At 49.9% G+C, this 20,292-nt stretch overlaps 1 protein-coding gene and 1 long non-coding RNA gene across 10 annotated transcripts in view; one reads left to right on the top strand and one right to left on the bottom strand.

Annotated features, from left to right (window-relative positions):
• The window catches only part of Synj2 (synaptojanin 2), a 102,845-nt gene that overhangs the window by 59,308 nt on the left and 23,245 nt on the right, over positions 1 to 20,292 (top strand). For all 8 annotated transcript variants that reach the window (XR_008221161.1, XM_052750887.1, XM_052750886.1 and 5 more), the window contains 8 exons: positions 1,500 to 1,583; positions 7,926 to 7,987; positions 10,600 to 10,696; positions 12,965 to 13,137; positions 14,963 to 15,044; positions 15,694 to 15,843; positions 15,949 to 16,114; positions 18,212 to 18,403. Coding sequence is in view for 7 of the 8 variants with exons in the window: in XM_052750887.1 (XP_052606847.1) it covers positions 1,500 to 1,583; positions 7,926 to 7,987; positions 10,600 to 10,696; positions 12,965 to 13,137; positions 14,963 to 15,044; positions 15,694 to 15,843; positions 15,949 to 16,114; positions 18,212 to 18,403 (1,006 nt within the window). In the remaining variant the exon portion in view is untranslated. The remainder of the gene's footprint in view (positions 1 to 1,499; positions 1,584 to 7,925; positions 7,988 to 10,599; positions 10,697 to 12,964; positions 13,138 to 14,962; positions 15,045 to 15,693; positions 15,844 to 15,948; positions 16,115 to 18,211; positions 18,404 to 20,292) is intronic.
• Positions 1,590 to 12,736, bottom strand: LOC128118349 (uncharacterized). 2 transcript variants are annotated; one of them, XR_008221164.1, is made up of 3 exons: positions 12,024 to 12,736; positions 9,044 to 9,141; positions 1,590 to 1,724 (listed from the first exon to the last, which is right to left on the bottom strand). It is a non-coding gene; the product is annotated as an uncharacterized LOC128118349 (long non-coding RNA). The 2 variants fall into 2 exon arrangements; XR_008221163.1 differs by lacking the exon at positions 12,024 to 12,736 and adding an exon at positions 10,428 to 10,591.

Raw genomic sequence — 20,292 nt, 5'->3', positions numbered from 1 at the left:
CCAGGGGTCCTGTGAAAGCAGGCAGCCCTGGAGTGTTGAGGCTGTTCTTTCTCACCCAGCATAGAAGCCCCGTGGAACACCATAGTGCTGGTTGCTGGGTTATACACTGGTGATGGGGTGATGGGGTAGGGCACTCAGATATAGATGGTTTTTATGGGGAGAAAGAACTCTTCCCCATGGAGAAGGGGCCCCAGACACTGCCTCCAGCCCTGAGCTCAGAGGGAACCAGGCTGAGGCAGAATGTAGTGTATAAAGTCCTAGATGATCCGAGGAAAGCGTTGAGAGAGAGTCCTTAGCGTAGGTCAGATTCTGGCATTGTAAATGGTTATCTCATGTAAGGTAACATGTTAGCTAACTTGTCGGGGACACAGTCAGTCTTGTGTCCCTGATCTAGAAGTGCAGGCCTTCCAGTGGTACAGCAAATAGAATAATGGAGGTAGCCCATTGGCTGGTAGCCAATACCTAGAAACAGACAGCATGTTCCCAACCTAGTGGATTTTCCTCTGGAGACTAAAGCTAGAATTACAGTTTACAGCATAGATACCAGGCTTGTGGCATTCCTGTGGTCCAGAGGACCTCAGGTCTCACTGCCCAGCCCCCCCCCCAAAAGAATTACTAATGCATGTGTGATCTGAGCATGATGTAGCCTGTGTGGAAAGCTACCCTGTAAGAGAGCAGGCCAGTGAGCAATGGAAAAGACTCGCAGCGGCGCCCGTGGTGGCCCTGCCAGGCCAGGGTAGGGTTGCACAGATAAAGGCCACCATCTGATAACTACTGCAGCCATCCCAGTGCCTGCTCGGGACTGTGTTTTTGTGTCCTTTAAACCCTCCTTCGCTCCTCTATTGTCGGAGGCAGGTAGTTGGGCTACTACAAAACTGGTCGGCAGGGGCTGTTATTGTCATTAATTTAATTAAGCGGCATTTATTTCTACAAGGGGTTTGTGTACTGTAAAAACTGTTGTGTGTGTGTTAGTTGGTAGCACAGACCCCGGGACTGTAGACAAATTCAAGTTGAGCCTTGGCCTGTGCTGTGAAGTTCAACCATGGCAGGTGCAGTCAGCAAGACTCAGTAGAGCTGATTTATTTGGTTCAGTCCTTTGTCAGTAGCTCCCTAGTTACTGAGCAGGTAAAAACAGAGGCCTCTGCAGAGTCTTAGCTAAACCCCCAGCACAGCTGCTTCTTGTTCTAAAGTAGGAAATGGGTGCTAGGCTTTTCAGAGAAGTAGGTAAGGTGGTGCCCTAGGGGGGTGAGGATTCCTGCACACGTCAGGTCTGAGTGCAGACCCCCTCCTCAGAGTCCAGACAATAGCCCCATGCCTTGCTGTCTGGTGACTGATGACAGAGCAGCACCAGCCCTGCTAGGTGAGAGAGCAGAGGGCACCGAAGTCCTCCGGCTACCCTCCAGGCTGGTGTCAGGTCACAGGCACCGGATCCCGTTACAACCCAGGACGTTCAGTTTCATTGACGGGTCCCTTTCTCTTTCTGTTCCCTTGTGCTGCAGACGATTTACATGGATGATGGAGTGTCGTCCTTTGTGCAGATCCGAGGCTCTGTTCCGCTGTTCTGGGAGCAGCCAGGGCTTCAGGTAGGTCACTTACACAGAATGCTTTCCACTGTGTCTGCGTACCTCTGGTCTCTTTCAGTAGCTGGAGTTTGTTTCTTTAAACGTTTCTTTCACGGTGGTGTTTATGGTCTCGTTCCTTGGCCCAATTCTGTTGAGCCTAAGCTATTGGGGGGGGGGGGGGGGAGAGAGAGAGAGAGAGAGTGTTAAAGATGCACACTGGGTGTAATTGTGTGTATACATTAGCGGTTTACTTTGTGCAGTGAGCGATCTGTTGAGGTGACTCAGAATGCTTGGGTGGGATTGGCTTAAATAGGACCCTAAATCGAGCTTTTTGATAACATTTTTTGGCAGCTGGGAATCCCCTGGAGGGCTCAGGAGGGTCTTCTGGGCCCTTGGTGGCTACATCGTGGGTCTGGCACTCTGTGGTACTTGTGTGGAGCCACGTGAGGATTGCAAAGCTTTCCCGTGATTTCTAAAAATACCTCCTGCCATCCAAAGTACAGCTTTGGGCAGTGCCAGGGGGATTCGGCTTCTGCGTCCTGAGAAGGGTTCAGGGACTGGGGACGTGGTCCAAGGACACAGCTGTTGTCACTGAAAGGCATGCTGTTCTCTCAAGTGGGTTCTGACAAGGTGCATCTGGGGAGAGTGGACTGGAGTTTCCTCCTCCTCCTTACTCAGTTTGGTTTTGCCTTGCGGGACCAAAGTGCCCGAGAAAGCTTCTCCCTGGGTCTGTAGTCTGTAGCTTCTCTTACCCAGGGCTCTTGTGGTATGAGCATTGGATTGTCAGTCAGCAACCCAAGAGGCCAAGAGCACCATGTGCCAGGTTCTCAGGAATGATTGACACAGCAGGGCTCACAGTGCCCAGTCTTGGGCTCAGCTTCTTAGCCCAGCCTGGACCGGTCCCCAGGGCTGCCAGCGCATTATGCCGTGCTGACGGTCCTGGCCACATCCCTGTCAGCTCTTAGAGTAAGATGGATAGATGGAGCGTCTCATTCAGGTCCCGAGTTCTGGGGTGGGGGCAAGGATTTGTTGACATTTCAGTTTTCTAGGTGTATGCGGATGCCCAGTAGCACTGAGAGGTAGAAAAGGGTTTGAGCTAAGTTTGCTTGTAACCGGGGAAAATTCCCCTGGAGGCCTTCCAAAGAGCTTTTGTTGCTGTGACTGCTATTTCTGTCTCGCCATGGAGCTTAGGCCAGCCTTGAACTTGTGGCAGTCTTTCTGCCTCTGCCTAACAAGTGCTAGAATTGCGGACCTGTACTGCCATGCCCACCCAGCTCCCAGAGGTCTTGTTTTGTGTTTTAAACAGTTGTATTGGGACAGAACTTTTCTACCAGAAAGCATACAGCACAGTGCATCTTAGCATTTACAGAGTGAACAACAAACTCTGTAATCTAAGATTAGAATAGTGTTGTGTTTCGTCTCTTTTTCTCTAGTGCTAATCAAACCTGGGGCCTCCTGCAGGCTGGGCAGGAGCTCTACCATTGAGCCACACCCCCACCTCAGACTTGAAAGTGTCTCACCATTGCTGGGACACCCATGGCACCCTCTTCTCAGCTCCAGCTCAGGCCATGGAAACTCTCAGCCTACCACCTGTCTCTATAGACTCGGATCTAGGAGTCAGGGCTGAAGCATAATGCCCCTGCCTACCTGCAGCCCCATCCCTATCTATCTCTGTCTGGCAGAGCTTACATTCCTTGGGACAGCTCCTTTTATAGCCCAGGATGTTTGAAGGTGCTTGAAACTTGTTTTTCTCTAGATGTGGTTTTCCTTTGAGTTCTGTGTGAAGCGACACACAGGTCATGTGAACACAGTATACAGAGGAATCCAGGAGGCTACGTTATGTTCATGCAAAACTTACCAGAAACCCAAAAATTGATCATGATAGCCTTAGAACATTGAAAGGACTCTGAAATTTGTCTCACCCTCCCAGCTCTATGGGGGATCCCTTCTCCTGGACCTCTGAGAGAGAGGTTATGCTCCAGGTCCTACTGGGGGTCCTGATGATTGGAAAATCTTCCATTGTCTGCCTGTCTGTCTTCCCAGGACATTCAGGGATGCTGAGGAGCAAATCTCACTTTCTTCCCAAGGTTCTCTTGTAGTTCTTGGGTGGGATGCTTCAGGGTTCTGTCTCCTCTCCTTTGGTCATCCCCAGCATCTTCCTGCTCCTTTGAGGATCTTTTGTCTGATTGGGAGGACTCTCAGTGTTCTGGTCTTCTTCATCTAAAACACAAGGTAGCATTGGCCATCTCCCTGTGTAAAGTAACTTTGGTCTCCAGCTCTGTGGACACAGCCTGTGTAGTCATGGTATGACTGTGCCTCAGGTAGACTCGGAGCAGGGTCGAGGCAGCTGCATAACCCTTTTAGATCCCTAACTCTTGTCCGTTGGCAAAGCCTCAGTGGTGTCTCCAAACACAGGTTTAAAAGGCTAGCATTCATAAGTCTTATCTGGGATTTGCTAACTTTGGGGCCTAATACCTGTATTTATACTCTAAATACCATCCATTATCAAAGAGAGTGATGTCATCTTCAGAGAGGTGGGGGCAGCTCTACATGTAGTAGACATCCAGTAGCAACTATCAGGCTAAGATTAGTCCTGGTTGTCTGTCTTCTTCTTTTTTTTCCCCCCCGACTTTTATTGAAAATAGTTTCAGTTCCAATACAGTATATCCTGATTAGTTTGCCTGTCTTTTTCCATTTTCAATTTTGCCCTTTCTTCTTGCCTAGGTGGGATGAAAATGCACAGATGTGCAGGGGAATGGTGTGTGTTCTAAATTACAATGCGGTGATGTCTTGGGGGCTGTCTGGGGAATATGAACCCTGCAAGGGATGAGGAGGAGTTGGGGAAGACAAAAGAGGCTGGGGGACGATGCTTCAGCTGCAGGGAGTCATGGGCACGATGCCCTCAGTACAGACTCCTACCTCTCTAGTCTACATGGCACCATGCACATTTAATAATTTTATCTGCCCCATGCAGATAGCTGTGCTGCTTATAATTACCCCAGTAAGAATTTGACCCTTAAAACTCTAGCTCTTCTGGGAGAGCTTGTGATGGGATGGATGTATTCATCATTTCATCTGTGTGGGAGAGATTACTCTTTTTGCAGTGGCAGGATCTTCATCCCCGTGACTGGTGCAGACACGTGCCTGCCGCATGTGATTCTGGTCTTGACTTTGAAGTTCACGGGATGGGACCGAGTGGAGGAAAGACGCCGAGGAGATTATTAGGGCATCTCATCCGCACCATCTCTTCTCTCTCAAATGCTGCTTCCCGTGTCCTTGGGAATGTGGTGGAACCGGTGCCTCTTTGTATGCTTGCTCCATCCCACTATAGGGAAATGAGATGGCTTAGGTACGGCACAGAAGGTCCTGGGGTGAAGGAAGGAAGCGCAAGTCCTCCAAGTTGAAATGAACAAAAGCCAAGGGTGTAATGGGTGCCGTGGGGTTGGCGAGCCCTACCGGAGACAGCTTCCGTTTGTCCCAGTCCCTGGGGCAACCAAGGTTGCAAGGCCATCAGTCATAGGAATTCAGGGGGTAAGCTGTGAAGCTAGAGGGACATGGGTATCCCACTTGGTCACAACCGTGTGTTTTGAAGACATTTGTATCTTTGCTAAGCCATAGTTTACTGTTCTATAAAGTGGGATTAAGAATTCCTGCCCTCAAGGGGTTATAGAAAGGATTAAAAATCATAATACATACTAGAATTTAGCACAGTGTTTAGACACCCACCCCCAGTACTCAAAATGATAACTGTGGTTAATAATAATGGAGTAAATGAAGAATAATACTAATACTAATACTAATACTAATACTAATACTAATACTAATACTAATACTAATACTAATACTAATACTAATACAAGCCATGTTGGGAGAAGTGTGGCTCTGTGTACGTTAGCTGGTAAGAGTTCTCTCCCCTTCAGAAGGACTCCCATGTAGCCGTGTAACATAAAGAACACATCTTTGGCTGTCTCTCTGCTATGCCTCACGTTGATAGGAAGTCAGAAGTCCTAGGCTCACCGATGGGGCATTTTCTGTGTACAGCGGACATCTGGAGTCAGATGCAGCCCTTGCCTTCAAAGAGTAAGGGACAGACACGTGACATGTGTTACATGAATAGGGCTGTGACAGAGGAAGGCTGAGATCTGAGCAGCAGCTCCCAGAGGAACAGGTGACCCAGGAGGGTGGAAGAGGGACCTCTCAGGACTGGAAGGGGTCCTTCAGTATTTTCGTCTGGATTGACTTGGGGGTTAGAACCCCTCGGGCAAGCGAGGCAACCCTGGCCAAGGAACGGCAGGTGCGTCGCTGTAGCCCCTGAGGTTCGTATCTCGGGAATGGCACTGGCTTAGTGTTTGGGGTCCCCGGTGTGAGCCATTTTTGAGGTCTGGTGGTGAAGGGAGCTGATTTGCTCCATTTGTCTGCTTCCGGTAGCACTGCCAGCCTGGCCTCAGCACGGCGAGCCGGGCAGAGCTGTGCCGTGGTCGGCTGGTAAGCTTGTAGGGCAGTCACCACATGCTGGGCCATGGTTGCAACGAGCTTTGGGGTGAAGCACGATTAGACAGAACCCCCAGAAGTGTTCCTGGGGAGACCCCAAGGGAAGCTGCTGACATGAGCGTGCTGCCAGCCTCTGGGCGGAAGCAGTGGGCACTGCAGAGCCTGGAGACGATGCTCCTGATTACCAGGGCTCCCGAGTGCGAGCTCAACCTCTGATGTGACCCCAGAAGGTGTTCATGGGACTTGGGCTATAACTCAGTTGTGAAAGATATGGGGTGAAATGAATAGTTGTAGGATGCAGGCGAGGATCATCGGTCCTTTAGCCAAAAAAGGGAGAGGCTGAGGTGGAGGAGAGAGGGGCACATTAAAAAAAGCAGCACGGGGCCAATGGAGATTTTATTCTGCTGATTGCAGCTCCTCCCAAGCCTGCTGGTACACTTGCCGGCACACTTACACCAGGAATAGGTGATGCCAGAAAGAGACGATGTGGTACTGTGTTAGAATGGGCCAGAAGTGGAGGAAGGAACAGCCGAGCTAGAGACGGCAGAGACAGGACGCAGGGTCTGAGGAGCCCAGACTAATGCTTCTCATTCTCTCCCATTCCTACCCAAAACCCTTGCTGCTTTAGAAAATGAAGGACTTCATCCTGAAGCCATGATGTCCAGAAGTCCCAGAGTTCACTGCAGCTTTGCCCTGTGGGTTCAGCCCCAAGCTGCTCTTTCCCTGATGGGCCCTCACACACTTTTGTAACCAGAGCAAAAGGGGTTAGCAAGAGACAGGAAATGAGTCAAAGCCCATGCTGCCAAACCACAATGGGCATGCATCAGGAATCAGCTGGAGGCTTGTGAAACACACATTCCCGACTCCACCCTCAGAAATACTGCTCAGCGGATCTGAGCTGGACCTGCAACTTAGCATTTCTAGCGTGTCTCCAGGGGACTCAAGGACCACGCTTTGAAACCTCCTGGCTGAGACTCGGGTCCTTTCCATCCATCTCCTACCTGGTTATTCCTGTGGAAGTGGAGCCCTGGATTCCCACGTGTTCACAAGAATAGGTTCATTGTTAGCACTGACGTTAGATTAGCCATGGTGATATGATCATAATGCCTGTGCCCATCCTGTTCCACTCTGGACTGGGCTGGGCCTTCTGCTGCTGTTGGTTGTTGCCGCTGCCCTGGCTTTCTCCCTATGGCCTATCTTCCCCTGAGGCGGTAGAGGGCGCACAAATAGAGAAGATCCTCATGCCACACTGGAGCGCTGGTCCCGGTGCTGTCTCCATTGTATTAATCCAAGTTGTGCAGAATTGTTGGAATCTTTCTGTGGCGACCATAGCTAGATGAGAATCACCTAGGTTGGGGACTCCGTTTCCTCACTTTGTCCCTGAATGGGTACTCAGTGACATATTGACTCAGCACTCAGTAACTAAGCAACGTCTGGCCTAGGTAATGTTTAGACAGAGAGCTCTAGAGCCTGGGCCTGGACACTGTAGTGCATTCTGCTGTGCCTTCAGGTGCCACTTATGCCACAGAAGGGACTTCCGGCTGGGACGCAGGGAGATGGGCAGACCTGTCCAGTACTGGAGCTTGTCACAATGGCTTCTGTTAAGAAGAATAGAAATGGGAGAATTTTGCTGGCATGGTCTATGCTATCATTAGGGACCCCGCTGCTGCAGAGTAGACCTGGGGATACCAATCCTTGTAAGGCTGGGAGTGTGGTTAGCACAGTCAAGGGTGCCGGGCCTGCCTCAGCAGGGACTGAGCCACAGAGATGGCCAGGCAGGTGCCACATGCAGCCTGGCTATGGAGTGAGAAAGTCATCGTCTTGGCTCGGTGAACATTGCTGTCGTCATCCTGTTGTTCTATCTTTCTGTAGGTTGGCTCCCATCATCTGAGACTACACAGAGGCCTAGAGGCCAACGCCCCTGCTTTTGAAAGGTAAGGATCATCAGGGACTGTCCAAGACCTTCCATCCTCCATCCAGATAGCCGGGCAAGGGGCAGGACAGTGGGAAGGGGGGGACCCCAGTCCCGGATCAAATCTGCCCTGGCTTTGGTCCTTTACCCAAGAAAGGAGGTCGCCAAATGGGGTTTTTGCTTGCTCTCAAATCTCCTTGAGAATCAACTCATCAGTATGTAGGTAGCACTTGGTAATTACTTTATCTTGACTGTTTCTTCTTAGAATGAAGATTCACCAATTACCCCTGGTTAATGAGGGATAATCTGAATTATATCAGCACTATTTCTAGCTAAAAGTAACATATTAAGTTTTTTTAAAGTATAGAAAGGTGTAAGGTAAAAGAATATGCAAACTCCCAAGTTCCTCTCAGAATTTACCCATTATCAGTTATTTATGAATCCTAGATAAAAGCTTTAGCATATATATTTCATTTTAAAAGAAAAAAGACAATTGGACCATAACATATCGTTTTATACCCTGCTTAGGGAAAACCATTGCTAGCCTGAGCTGTTTATAATCTGTATTTGAATAGTCAGTACCTTCTTTAAAAGACTTTGTTTTTAATTTTCAAAATCTTAAATTTAACAAAATTCTCTAACTTTGAGTACTTTATTCATTCCTCCTGAAGCTTCATTGGGTTTTGCATTTGCTTATATAGTTTTTGAAATCCATATAACACTGGTAATGTGATCACACCTGTGACTCCCTAGTAGTTGCTAGAAATGACGGGCTCTTTTGTGTAATCTACTCTTGTCCCAGAACACGCTCAGGTTCTCAGCATGACACACACAGAGTCAGTTTAGTTGACATTGGTCCATACTAGATGTTCCCAGGATGTAGTAAGTGTAGACTAAAATTCTAACAAGGGGACAGGGTCCTGCTGGGTTTGTTCCCAACAGACCCTTCCTCACGCCAAAATGGCGCATCTCATCACAGACATGAAAAATACCGTCTTATTTTTAGACAAAGGGAAACAAAGGAGAATCACCTCCCAGGTGCCAAGCCCCGCCTCCTTTCGCTCTTGTTAATTCTTACCCCTTCCCTGCTCAGGGAGGCTGAGCTGAGTGGTGCAGAAGAGCAAGCACAGGATCTGTTCCAGTGCCAGGAAAGGACAACAGCTTGGAATTTGGAACCTGTTGGGAGGGAAACAGAGATCAGACAGGGACCAGGCACATATGGGTCTTATTTCTGAGAATCCGTGTGGCAGGATGTGGCTTGGATGTGTGGCTAGCATGGGACATTGACACCCAGTGACAGGCACAGTCAGCAACCCACGTTTCCTCAGTGGAGACAGGACGTACATGTCTGAACCTCAGGAAGAGACACACCTTCGCTGGGAAATCCCTAAGAGCAGACCCTCCATGCCCATCCCTTCTTGTCCCTTCCTTGGGCTGCCAGGACTCTCACTGTGGGGAACTAGCAGCCTTGGAAAGAGTTTCACCCTTCACTGGGGTCATCTAGTCAGCAGATAAGCTTAGATAAAGCTACCCATTTCTAAATCTTTTTATATCACGTGATATCACTCAACACCAAGCAGGAGAATATTTTTTTTTATTCTCAGGCTAAAAATAGTTCTTTACAAACTTAAAAATAATTGTATTTATAAAATAAATGTCAGAAAATAAATTGTAGGAACTTGGAAGAGAGAAAAATGTTGAAAGAAGAAAAACAAAGTTAACATTCCACCCACTTTTAGTACCACAGTGTATAACTTAACATTCTTTCTTTTCTATATTTACATGTAAAAATTTTCTATATTACATAAAAAACTTACATAGAAAAATTACGCTATTAAGGTCTATTGATATGTCTGATTTTTGCACTGTATTTTCCTATTTTTAAAAGCACAACATTGAACCATTTCTAAGATTAAAATTATGAAGGTACTTTCGCTAAGCAAGGTAGCTCATGCCTGTTATCCCAGCATGTGAGAAGCACAGACTGGGAAATCAGGTACTGAAGGCCATCCTTGGCTATGTAGTGAATTTGAGACCAGCCTGGGCTGTATTAAACCCAAGGAAAAATAAAGTTACTTGTAGCAAACTTGTGATAAAGACTAAGAACTGGTGCCTCTGTAATACTTGAAGGTGAAATGTGTACTGCCCATTTCGTGATTCCATCTAATTTGGGTTTCACAGTGGGAACCCAGCACCTGGGAGGCAGTTGGCCTCCAAGGTAGAAGTTGAAGTTCATCCTCCAGCGTTTCTAATTGGGAAAAGGAGGAGCAATCAAGAGGAAGAGGCAGTTCTGGGTTAACTTTGGAGATGAGTGTGTTGAACCCTTATGGCTGTTCACAAAAGATGGGGGCGTTCTAGGTGGTACCTGATAGAAAGGCCAACGCAGCTTCATCTAAAAGTCACACACACTAAGCATGATTCCTGCCCAGAGACTTCCATTCAAACAGCCTGGACTGACTTACACCCTGTGAGTTTTAGGTGAGCAGTGATGGCAGCCAGGAGGAAGGGGTTTTCTCCGCTGTACACTTGGGTTTAAGGGACATGGCTGGTCCCAGACCTCCAATGCTGAGATGGAGGTGCAGGCTGCCTGGCCTGGGTGCCACAGAGTCACCGCCAACCCCGATACCGTTGCAGGCACATGGTGCTTCTGAAGGAGCAATATGGGAAACAGGTGGTCGTGAACCTGCTGGGAAGCAGAGGTGGTGAGGAGGTGCTCAACAGGGCCTTCAAGGTAATGCTCACCCTCCTCCACAACCAGGGGTGGGTGGGGAGGGGGCAGAGGGGGGGGCCCACTCACATGGAAGGGCCTTGAGACTCAGGCAGCCCTGCTCATGTGACTACTGAGAAGGGCAAGCGCCCTGCTTAGGTTTTTAGAGCCCAGCACTTGATGGCTTGGGCCCTTAATACTTTAAATTTACTTTCCATGAGCTGAGGGATGGGAGAGTTTGTTCAATCTCTAAACAGAACTGTTCTCCCGAGCTCCACATGGACGGAGAGGGCCCCCCACTCCATGCTGGCCCCCCACTCCATGCTCCCTCAAGGAGCTGCTCTCCAGGCCGGAACAGAAAGGAAGCCTGGCGCTGGCCTCACACCTCGGAGGCCCCACCTGCCAGCCACCCATGGCATTTGTGCCAAGTTGCTGCTCTGAGTCTCTCGGTTCAAAGCCGACCCCGCGTGGCTTCCTTCTGCCTGGATGGCCTTCAAGTTTCATGGTCACGTTTGGGTTGCCAGGGGAGGCCGTGTGCCAGCTCCTGGTAGACAGACCCCTTTCGATTCCTGGGCGCTCAGTTCAGAGCAGAGTGGATTTCGACAGGGTGAGGGAGCAGGTGGAGCGGGTAACTCCACTCAGGTCTCTCAGCCCCGGAACCCGTGAGCTGGTGGTCTTCCGTGAAAGGTTCAGTGAACTGAGGCAGTCTCCGCCATCCTGCCGAGGTTCCACAAGCTCTGCTTAGAGGGAAAAGGCTCTCGGGTTGTTTGCCGTTCAAAGAAGTCCCTTGTGGAGACACCCTAAGATAGAGATGTGGTAGAGACGTGAACTTGGTGCCTTCCACTGCCACCCTGACCTCTGACCCCTAATCCCTGGCTGGAGGAAGCCAAATCCAACTGGAGCGCTCATGTCTCTCTGTTGGGAAAAGCGGCATGTGTGGAACAGGAGCTCACTGGTTGCTGGTTCTCCTTGGCTAGACTTGCTTTTCCTGTTTAAGTTTGTTGCTATGAGCAACGAGCACAAGAAATATCTCCTCCCACTTCTCCTGGCAGCGAGGCCGGCTGCTTATTTTAAGGAAGGTGAGGGGAAAGGGGCAAGAGAGAAAACCAGTCTCAAAATCTCTCTCCAACAACAACAACAAAAAAAACCCAGATCTTTCATGCTTGAACTAGAGCAAGGACACGTTCGGCCCCCTCCCCCAGCCAGTGGCCGTGCCCTGGCACTGAAGTGAAGTCCTCCTTTATACCCAGAGGACAGAGATGTCCCAGGAGTTAAGGATGGTTTCCTAGCAGGTAGAGCTAACACTCTACTTGGAGACAGGCCATGGTTCTAATGCCCGAGCATCCCTTACCAGAGAGAAGCCAGTGCCTGGCGGGCAGCCTGGGCCCCAGAGGTTGCCATTCCACAGCTGGGCAAGGCCACTAAGTTCTTTGTTTAGTTACACGGGCTTCTCTTCCCAACACGAAGGTAGCAGAACGTGTTAGCTTGCATTCTGGCTGGCTGGAGCGATCCAGAGTCCTCCTAGTTCTTCAGAGTTCTCCGCACCTCTGGCTGGGCAGGTGTTGGGTTAATACAGTGAGGTCCAGAGACAGGTGGCTGAGGAAGGCAGGCAGGCTAGGGAAGCTGGGTGGGGAAAGGAGGCCTCGCTTCTGTGAGGCGTGTCCTGACCCAGCCATAGCCCTGATCTGTGCCTCTCTCTGTCCCCCCACCTTTACTCTGAGTCAGGTGGGGCAACATCTCCTCCAACTTGGGCTTCACCGCTCTACACATCCTGCCGGCCATCTCAGTCTGGAGACTCAACTCTTGCTGAGCCCCCCACCACCCTCGTAGGGCTGGTGCCTGTCTGGATGAGGCCGGTTACCAGGGCAACAGGAGCTAGATTATGAGCTGCGCAGCCTGCCACATGTCGCTGTTCTTGAGGGCTGGGCACTTGGGCCACCTGAAGAACAGCTCTAACCTTCCCTCACCTGTGCCCCCCCCCAGCCCCAGGAAGAGTGGGATGTCCCCCAGAGAGACACCCCTGCTGCAGGCTCTTTTGCCCAAGGGGGACCTTCTGCTCTTATGCAGGCAAGATGTTCTTTGTGTTTTCTGCGCCCTCCAGCCCCTCAGACTTTGGTCTTGTGTTTCCCTTCCAAGGTCAGGGCCAGTCTACCGGCTGATGTACTCACTCTAGCGGGGGACAGTTGGTGGCCAAAGCACCCAAGCCGCTGGAGGAAAACCACGGGCACGCCTTGCCTTTGCTTCCCATTCTTTTCTGGGGGCGTGCTCACACCCTCCCCTTTCCCTTTTCAGAAGTTGCTCTGGGCTTCTTGCCACGCGGGCGACACGCCTATGATCAATTTTGACCTCCATCAGTTTGCCAAAGGCGGGAAGCTAGAGAAATTGGAGAACCTGTTGAGGCCTCAGTTAAAGCTGCACTGGGATGACTTTGGCGTGTTTGCGAAGGGCGAGAATGTAAGTCCACGGTGAGTCTCGGTGGGGGCTTCAGACTCCTGCTGGGGGAGGAGTCTGGAGGCTGTGGAGGCCGGGGGTGGGGTGGGGTGGGGGGTGGGGGGCTTTAGGTCATGCACCTCAATGGAAATCATTTCCGTCCCTGGCTGCCTGGCTACGCTGAGGTTCCCTGAATCAGAAGCTCTGTGAGGTTGGGCTTCTGGAGGTCCTGTCTTCTCTCTTCCCTCCTCTGTAGTTGGAGATAGGCTTTTGAATTTAGTGAGAAGGTGGTAATGCCTGATTTTCTGGAAAAGGACATGTCCGAACATAAAGGACTGAATTACAACGTTGAGCTCAAAGCTGGCCGTGTAGCTCAGTTGGTAGAGGGCCTGCTGCCTAGCATGCACGGAGCCCTGGGTTCAGTCCCCAGCATCAGGCAGAACTAAGTGTGGCGATGTGCATCTGTCATTCCAGCACTTGAGAAGCAGACACAGAAGGGTTAGAAGTTCAAGGTCATGTACAGTGAGTTCTAGGCTATCCTGGGCTACCTGAGACTCTATCTCAGAAACAGAAACATCCAACCACAAACCCAACCAACCAAACAAGCAAAACAAAAACAAAAACAAAAAAACCCCTGAGTTCAGAACACCTGACTTGGCCACATTGAGACAGGACCTATGCAGTGAGCTGGTACAAAGCCAGAGTGCTACATCACTGGGCTGGGAGTTACCCTGTTGTGAGTGGAGCCTAAAGAAGGTCCAGCTTCCTCAAACTATGGTCCATCATCAGGAGATCTCAGATTTATGAGATCACTTCCTCACTAAAACTCCCCGGCACCCCGAGAGTCTCCTCACTGCATACGTGTTCACCGTCATTCACAGGCACATGCGGAACAGTGAAAACTTTACCACCCAGGGGATTGCCGAGGCCATGCTCTGCCGCCTTGTCTCAGTTCCTACTGTAAAAAGTACCTTTTCAGCCGGGCGGTGGGCGGTGGTGGCGCACGCCTTTAATCCCAGCACTCGGGAGGCAGAGCCAGGTGGATCTCTGTGAGTTCGAGGCCAGCCTGGACTACCAAGTGAGTTCCAGGAAAGGCACAAAGCTACACAGAGAAACCCTGTCTCGAAAAACCAAAAAAAAAAAAAAAAAAGTACCTTTTCACTGTTTACCTACGGCTGTGATTTCCACACTTCTATGCTTCTCCTGGGTGATGTCCCTGTTTACCCTCAGTGCCAAGGTGCCGCCTGGCTTTCCAGACACGAGACAGCAAGGCTGTTCCCTGCACAGGAAACACTGGGTACCTTCCTTCAGACCAGAGTTGCAGTGTGGTTGGTGGAGAATCATGTTAGTGAAACAGCAGTATGCCCATGCCACTCGACTTAACAGTGGTATCACGGCCTGATAAACCCATTTCCTGTCAAATCGACATAAAATCGAAAAACAAAAGGTTGAATTGCACCATCCCAGGTTTGCCTGCCTGTGTCTATTTACCAGTGTGTGTCTTTGAACAAAAACATGCAAGCAAGGTCATTGACCAGCTGATACAGTGTCAGAGACATGGGGATTAGCACTATCCATAAAGTGCTATAGAATGTCATCATTGTAGATATCAAGGACCAACTGTGCTTACAATGACCCAGGGGTGTGGGCTGCTGAGAGTGTGTTCTTGGGCCTGCCCACCACTTCTGCAGTTCAGGATCTCTTGGGATGTGTCCTGGGCTGCCGATAAGCTGCTAGGGAGGAGACCGGAGGCTCTCTTGGGAAAAGGTTTCCTTGGGAGCAGACAGACCTAGGCCATGGGCTTTGGCTGTTGGTCTTCCAAGCACATCTCATGATCCTTCCATGTCTCCTGGCCCTAAGTTTTCAGAAAGGCACTCTGCGGATGAATTGTCTCGACTGCCTGGACAGAACCAACACTGTACAGTGCTTCATTGCCCTTGAGGTGAGTTCCTGGGGCCGTTTCTGTCACGGCTTGCGCTGTCAGTGGGGCAAGAATGCCTTTACTGGGTTGACTTTCCAGTGATAGATCAGGTGACAGGGATGTGGAGGGGGAACATTTACAGCGGTTTCTTTGGTGGCTTCCTGCTTGTGCCACCATATGCCTTTCCCTGTCATAGATGTACTTGTTCATGTGCCTACCGAGATGCATCCCAGACATTGTGACCCAAAGGCTCCAGGTGCCCTTAAGAAGTAGATACTCTGCATAGAGATAGTCTTGAATACACCCCAGAGGCATGGCAGTGTGAGACTGGCTGAGATGACTGGTCCTGAAGCCTGGCGAGGAAATACCCAAGTGCCACTGTGGCCCTAACTGCCTGGTTGACCTCTTACAGTTCCATCTGAGCCATCTCTTGTCTCCCCCCTGCCTCCTGACAGTAATGTTGGTTGACCTGGCATCAGGCACAGAGGGGCTGGGAAGATGGTCTAAGTCAAGTTGAGGGAGTCAGGGTGTCTGCGTTGGGGGGGAGGGAGTGGTTATTTCTCTGCAGCCGGTGTTCCTCGTCGGCAGTCTGATGAATAAGGTGCTCACTCAGAGGCATCAGTAGGTTTTCTAGGTGTCCAGTGATAACCGTGATTGGTTTCTCTCCCAGGTCCTTCATCTGCAGCTTGAGAGCCTGGGGCTAAATTCAAAGCCCATCATTGACCGCTTTGTGGAGTCCTTCAAAGCCATGTGGTCTCTGAATGGGCATGGCCTGAGCAAGGTGTTCACAGGGAGCAGGGCCCTGGAAGGAAAGGCCAAGGTAGGGGCAGGCCAGGGCTGCTGGGAGGCCAAGGTAGGGGCAGGTTGAGGGGGTAGGAAGGAAAGCCCCTTGGATCCCTCTCAGCAAGTTTTTGTACCCATGCAGGTGGGGAAGCTGAAGGATGGGGCCCGGTCCATGTCTCGTACCATCCAGTCCAACTTCCTTGATGGGGTGAAGCAAGAGGCCATTAAGCTACTGCTGGTTGGAGATGTCTACAACGAAGAGTCCACAGATAAAGGAAGGATGCTGCTGGACAACACGGCCCTTCTGGGTAATGTGTGCCCACCCTTGCATGGGGTGTCCACAGCCTTAAAGGGTTTGAGGAGGCAAGAGTGACAGTGGATGAGGCTAATGGCCCCACCACACCCAGTCACGTGATCTAAGATGGAGCTTCTGGTCTGTGTTCTGTTTGGATCAGTTGACCTAAGCAGCCTGACATCCCTGTACAATTGTCCCTCCGTATCCACAAAGCGCTGAATCTAGGTTCCTGTCTTCGTTAGGGTTTCTATTGCTGTGAAGAGTCACCATGACCACGGCAACTCTTATAAAGGAAAACATTTCATTGAGGTGGCAGCTTACAGTTTCAGAAGTTTAGTCCATTATCATCATGGCAGGGAGCATGGCAGCGTGCAGGCAGACATGATGCTGGAGGAGCTGCTACATGTTAATATGCAGCAACAGGAAGTAAACTGACTCACTGGGCATGGCTTGAGCATATAGGAGACCTCAAAGCCCACCTCCACAGTGACACACTTCCTCCAACAAGACCACACCCTACTCCAAGGCCACACCTCCTAATAATGCCACTCCCTTTGGGGGGCCATTTTCTTTCAAACCACCACAGTTTCCCTGGCATAAACTCCACAGATGCTCAAGTCCCACAGGGCCCCTCAGAAATAAAGAACGCTGTTGAGCCCTGGAGTTGGCGGTGCGTCCAATCTCACAGAGCTGTCAGGAGTCATTGGGGCGAGTTCTGCCCTGTTTTGTCGTGGTGGTGGTGGTGCTTAAGATCAAACCTAGAGCCTGGCACATACTTGACAAGTGCTCGACCATGGACCTGGACACCCTTCGCCTCCTGTTACTTTTTGTGTTCAGATATGTTCTCACCAAGCTGCCTACCCTGGCCTTGAACTTTGGATCCCTCTGCCTCAGACTCCCAAGTATCTGTGATTACAAACTCTGTGTCATTAGGCCTGATTTCTATAGGGAACTTTTCATGACCTCTTATTCCTTAGAGGCCATGGACTTATTATTCTAATGGAAAAAAGAAGGGCAGAGTCAGCTGTTGACTTATAAGAATGATTAAGTTTTAGAAACTTTTAATGTTTTGGAAAAATAAATGAACCCATGTTAAAATAGTTTTATACAGGTATTTCACTTCTCATTGTTCCATAATTGGGGAACACTTAGCTTTCCAAGGTGATATTGAATATCTGCTCTGGGTTTAATTTCCAACTCAGGAAAATTGGAGCCAACTCCACATGCCACTGTGAGCTCATTTAGTGGCAAACAGGAGATTTAAGTCACTAGTTTTAGAGATTTTTTTTCTAGGTATATTTATTTTCTGTATATGAATGTTTTGCTTGCATGTACATATGTGCATATCTGACGATCTAGGACCCAGAAGAAGGGGCTGGATCTCCTGAAACTGGAGTCATGGATGGTTTGAGTCACTCTGCAGGTGCTGGGAATCAAACCCAGGTCCTCTGTAAGAGCAACAAATGCTCTAAACCTTTGAGCCATCTCTCCAGCCCCTAAAGTTGCTAGCTTTTAAAACTGTGGGTAAATTTTGGGTCTTTAAATAGATAGAGATATGGATGCAATGTTTTGGTTTCTAATGCCTTAGGTTTGAGGTGAAATAAACAAAACAGTCTTGCTGGATGGGGAAGGTTAAAAAAAATTGCAAAAAAAATGCAGATTTGGATTGATAAGATGTTTAAAGTTCTATCCATCCCATATATACACGTGTGTATATCCCATACTGTTATTTGTATCTGTGACACATTAGTTACATGGTTATTCAGTTTGGCCTCACTTTCATTCCTGTGTCTTGTTCTGTAGGATCTTGGGCTGCAGGGTCAGTGCTAGGCTTTACCCCTGAGCTCTCCTGTCACTGGGTGCCACATGCCTCTATAACTATATCTGGAAGGTGCATTTCCAGCCCCACGTTTTCATGATCTATTGCAGACAGGAAAGTGGAGTGGTTAGGGTGGGTATCTGCCCTCTGTCATCTCCCAATGGACCACATTCAGGTCGGTTGTCTATGGCTCCTGAGTGGCCTTCTTTGACAGACTACCCCTCTTACAGTATAAGAGGGTCCCTACAGTCTGGACTGTAGAAAGCATGTGCCTTCTATGCTTCCTCACAGTGACACCCAGGATCCTGAAGGCAATGACTGAACGCCAGTCAGAATTCACCAATTTCAAGCGGGTCCAAATTGCTGTGGGGACCTGGAACGTGAATGGAGGAAAGCAATTCCGTAGCAATCTCCTGGGGACAGCCGAGCTTACGGACTGGCTTCTGGATGCCCCCCAGCTCTCAGGAGCCGTGGACTCTCAGGGTGAGAATGGTAACTTGGGAAAGGCTGAGTAGGGCTTCCAATAACCTGTCACAGCAGCTTGACTCGGTGCACATTGCCTTGTAAAATTTAGTGTTATTTGCATTTTCATTTATCAAAATGTTAAAAAACCACCGTGGTCTCATGAATGCTGACTGTTGGTATTAGGTTAACGTCAAGACTCCTTTTCTTTTCCAAGTACTTTGAGGAGTTTCTGGGGAGTAGTTGGCCTTTCTCTAAACATGCAGAGATTTTGTGGTCCGTGGTTAAGCGACAGGATAGTTGTCATGGGTAGGTGTGGCCTCTAGACTGAGCTGCCATCAGGAGCTGGCCAGAGCAAGGTTGGTGGGAGATGTTGGGCATGGCCACAGTCCTGTCTTTCTCCAAGCCTGCGCCATCCTGGGCAGTCCCAATCTGGAACTCTGGGATCCTAAATGCTAGAGCAGCTGAAACTTTTCAGCACTGCTGTGATGTCACATGGGGGTGGGGACACAGTGTCACAGGGGAGAGTCTTCCACTCCTGATCTCATATGATGAGTCACAGTCCAAGCACAGCAGGCTGAAAATGTGTAGAACTACTGTGTGTGGCAGTGTGTGTGTGTATGTGTGGGTGTGGGTGTGGGTGTGGGTGACACAAATGAATTCCTTGTGTAGAACTGGGTGTCATCCCTAAGATATCTCATTACATGGGTGCAGATATTCCAGAATCCAGACTCTGAAACTCCTCCATCCCAAGCGGTTTGGTCAGGGTTACTTAGCTTGTAGTGGTGTTCGTTCAGAAGCCTGGCTGCTTTCTGCATTCCAAACCAAAGAACAGGTCCACGCCTGGGTGATGAATGACTCGGGTTCAGTACAGACAGCCTCTCTGGTCCCATGCGCATGTGGCCCTCACCTCAGGGAAGGAAGGTATCAGGGTCACTGGCATTCTCACGTCAGTGGTGGCTTGTGTTAGCATGGGTAAAGTACCCAGAAGTCCTCTGAATGACACCGGAGGCAGCCCAGTACTGCCAGGGATGTTCAGCACCCCTCACTGAGGAGAGTTCCCTAATGCCGTGGTGGCCCTCTTCTTCTGCCTGTGCCATAGGGTGGTGGTTAAGGCACACGGATGACTGTTTGGCGGGAGGTTACTGGGGAAGATGACCGTCACCTCACTGGAGACCCAGCAGGCTCAGGGTAGAGGGTGCGTTGACCTTACTGTTGCCAACTAGCTCAGACAGAGGAAAGCCAGTGTTTCAAGAGAGAGAGAGGCAGCCTCATGCTTTCAGCCCATTCAGCTAAGGTGCCGCCAGGTGCCATGTGGCCAGTAGAGAAGGATGCAGAGAGCTAGCTGGATTTTTGCTGCATAGGCTCCTTCCTCCCTGGCATGAGCCATATCGCTTCCTGCGTTTGGAACACTGGTCTTGATGGCTCAGGGACATGCGTGTCTGAAGAAGTGTCTGGAAGGTCCAGTACATGGCTGCAGGGACTCTCTGAAGCACTGGCCTCCTTTGTAGACAGGAGTGTTGGCTCCAGGCTCACTGTGCTCCACAGCCAGGCATCTGCAGCACACCACATCAGAGGCCCCTGGGCGGCAGTGTCTCCCTTGACCACAAGCAGCCACCCCCAGGTCACTCTGAAAAATACTTGAGAACCACAAAATACATAAGAGAAATAATGTTGTTCCCCAGTCCCTTAGGATCTGGCTGGAGAGACATGTCACCAGGAAGGGTGAAAAGATGCTCTTCTTTTGCGGGGCTAGGCTGAATCAAGTGTTTTACTTGTGATATCTAGTTTAAATGCTACATTCCCTGGTGACATGGCAGTCCCTTTGTAGAGGAAGAGCCAGAGTTTCAGAGAGGTCCACAAGCTGCTCCATCCTGAATACAGGGAAGGGCAGAGGTGGGGTGGGCTAT

The sequence above is a fragment of the Peromyscus californicus genome, unplaced genomic scaffold, assembly GCF_007827085.1.
Source record: "Peromyscus californicus insignis strain IS unplaced genomic scaffold, ASM782708v3 Scaffold_22__1_contigs__length_63687245, whole genome shotgun sequence".
In the NCBI taxonomy this organism is placed as follows: domain Eukaryota; kingdom Metazoa; phylum Chordata; class Mammalia; order Rodentia; family Cricetidae; genus Peromyscus; species Peromyscus californicus.
Note: the sequence above shows the minus strand (reverse complement) of the source record. Positions and strands in the feature narration are given on the sequence as shown.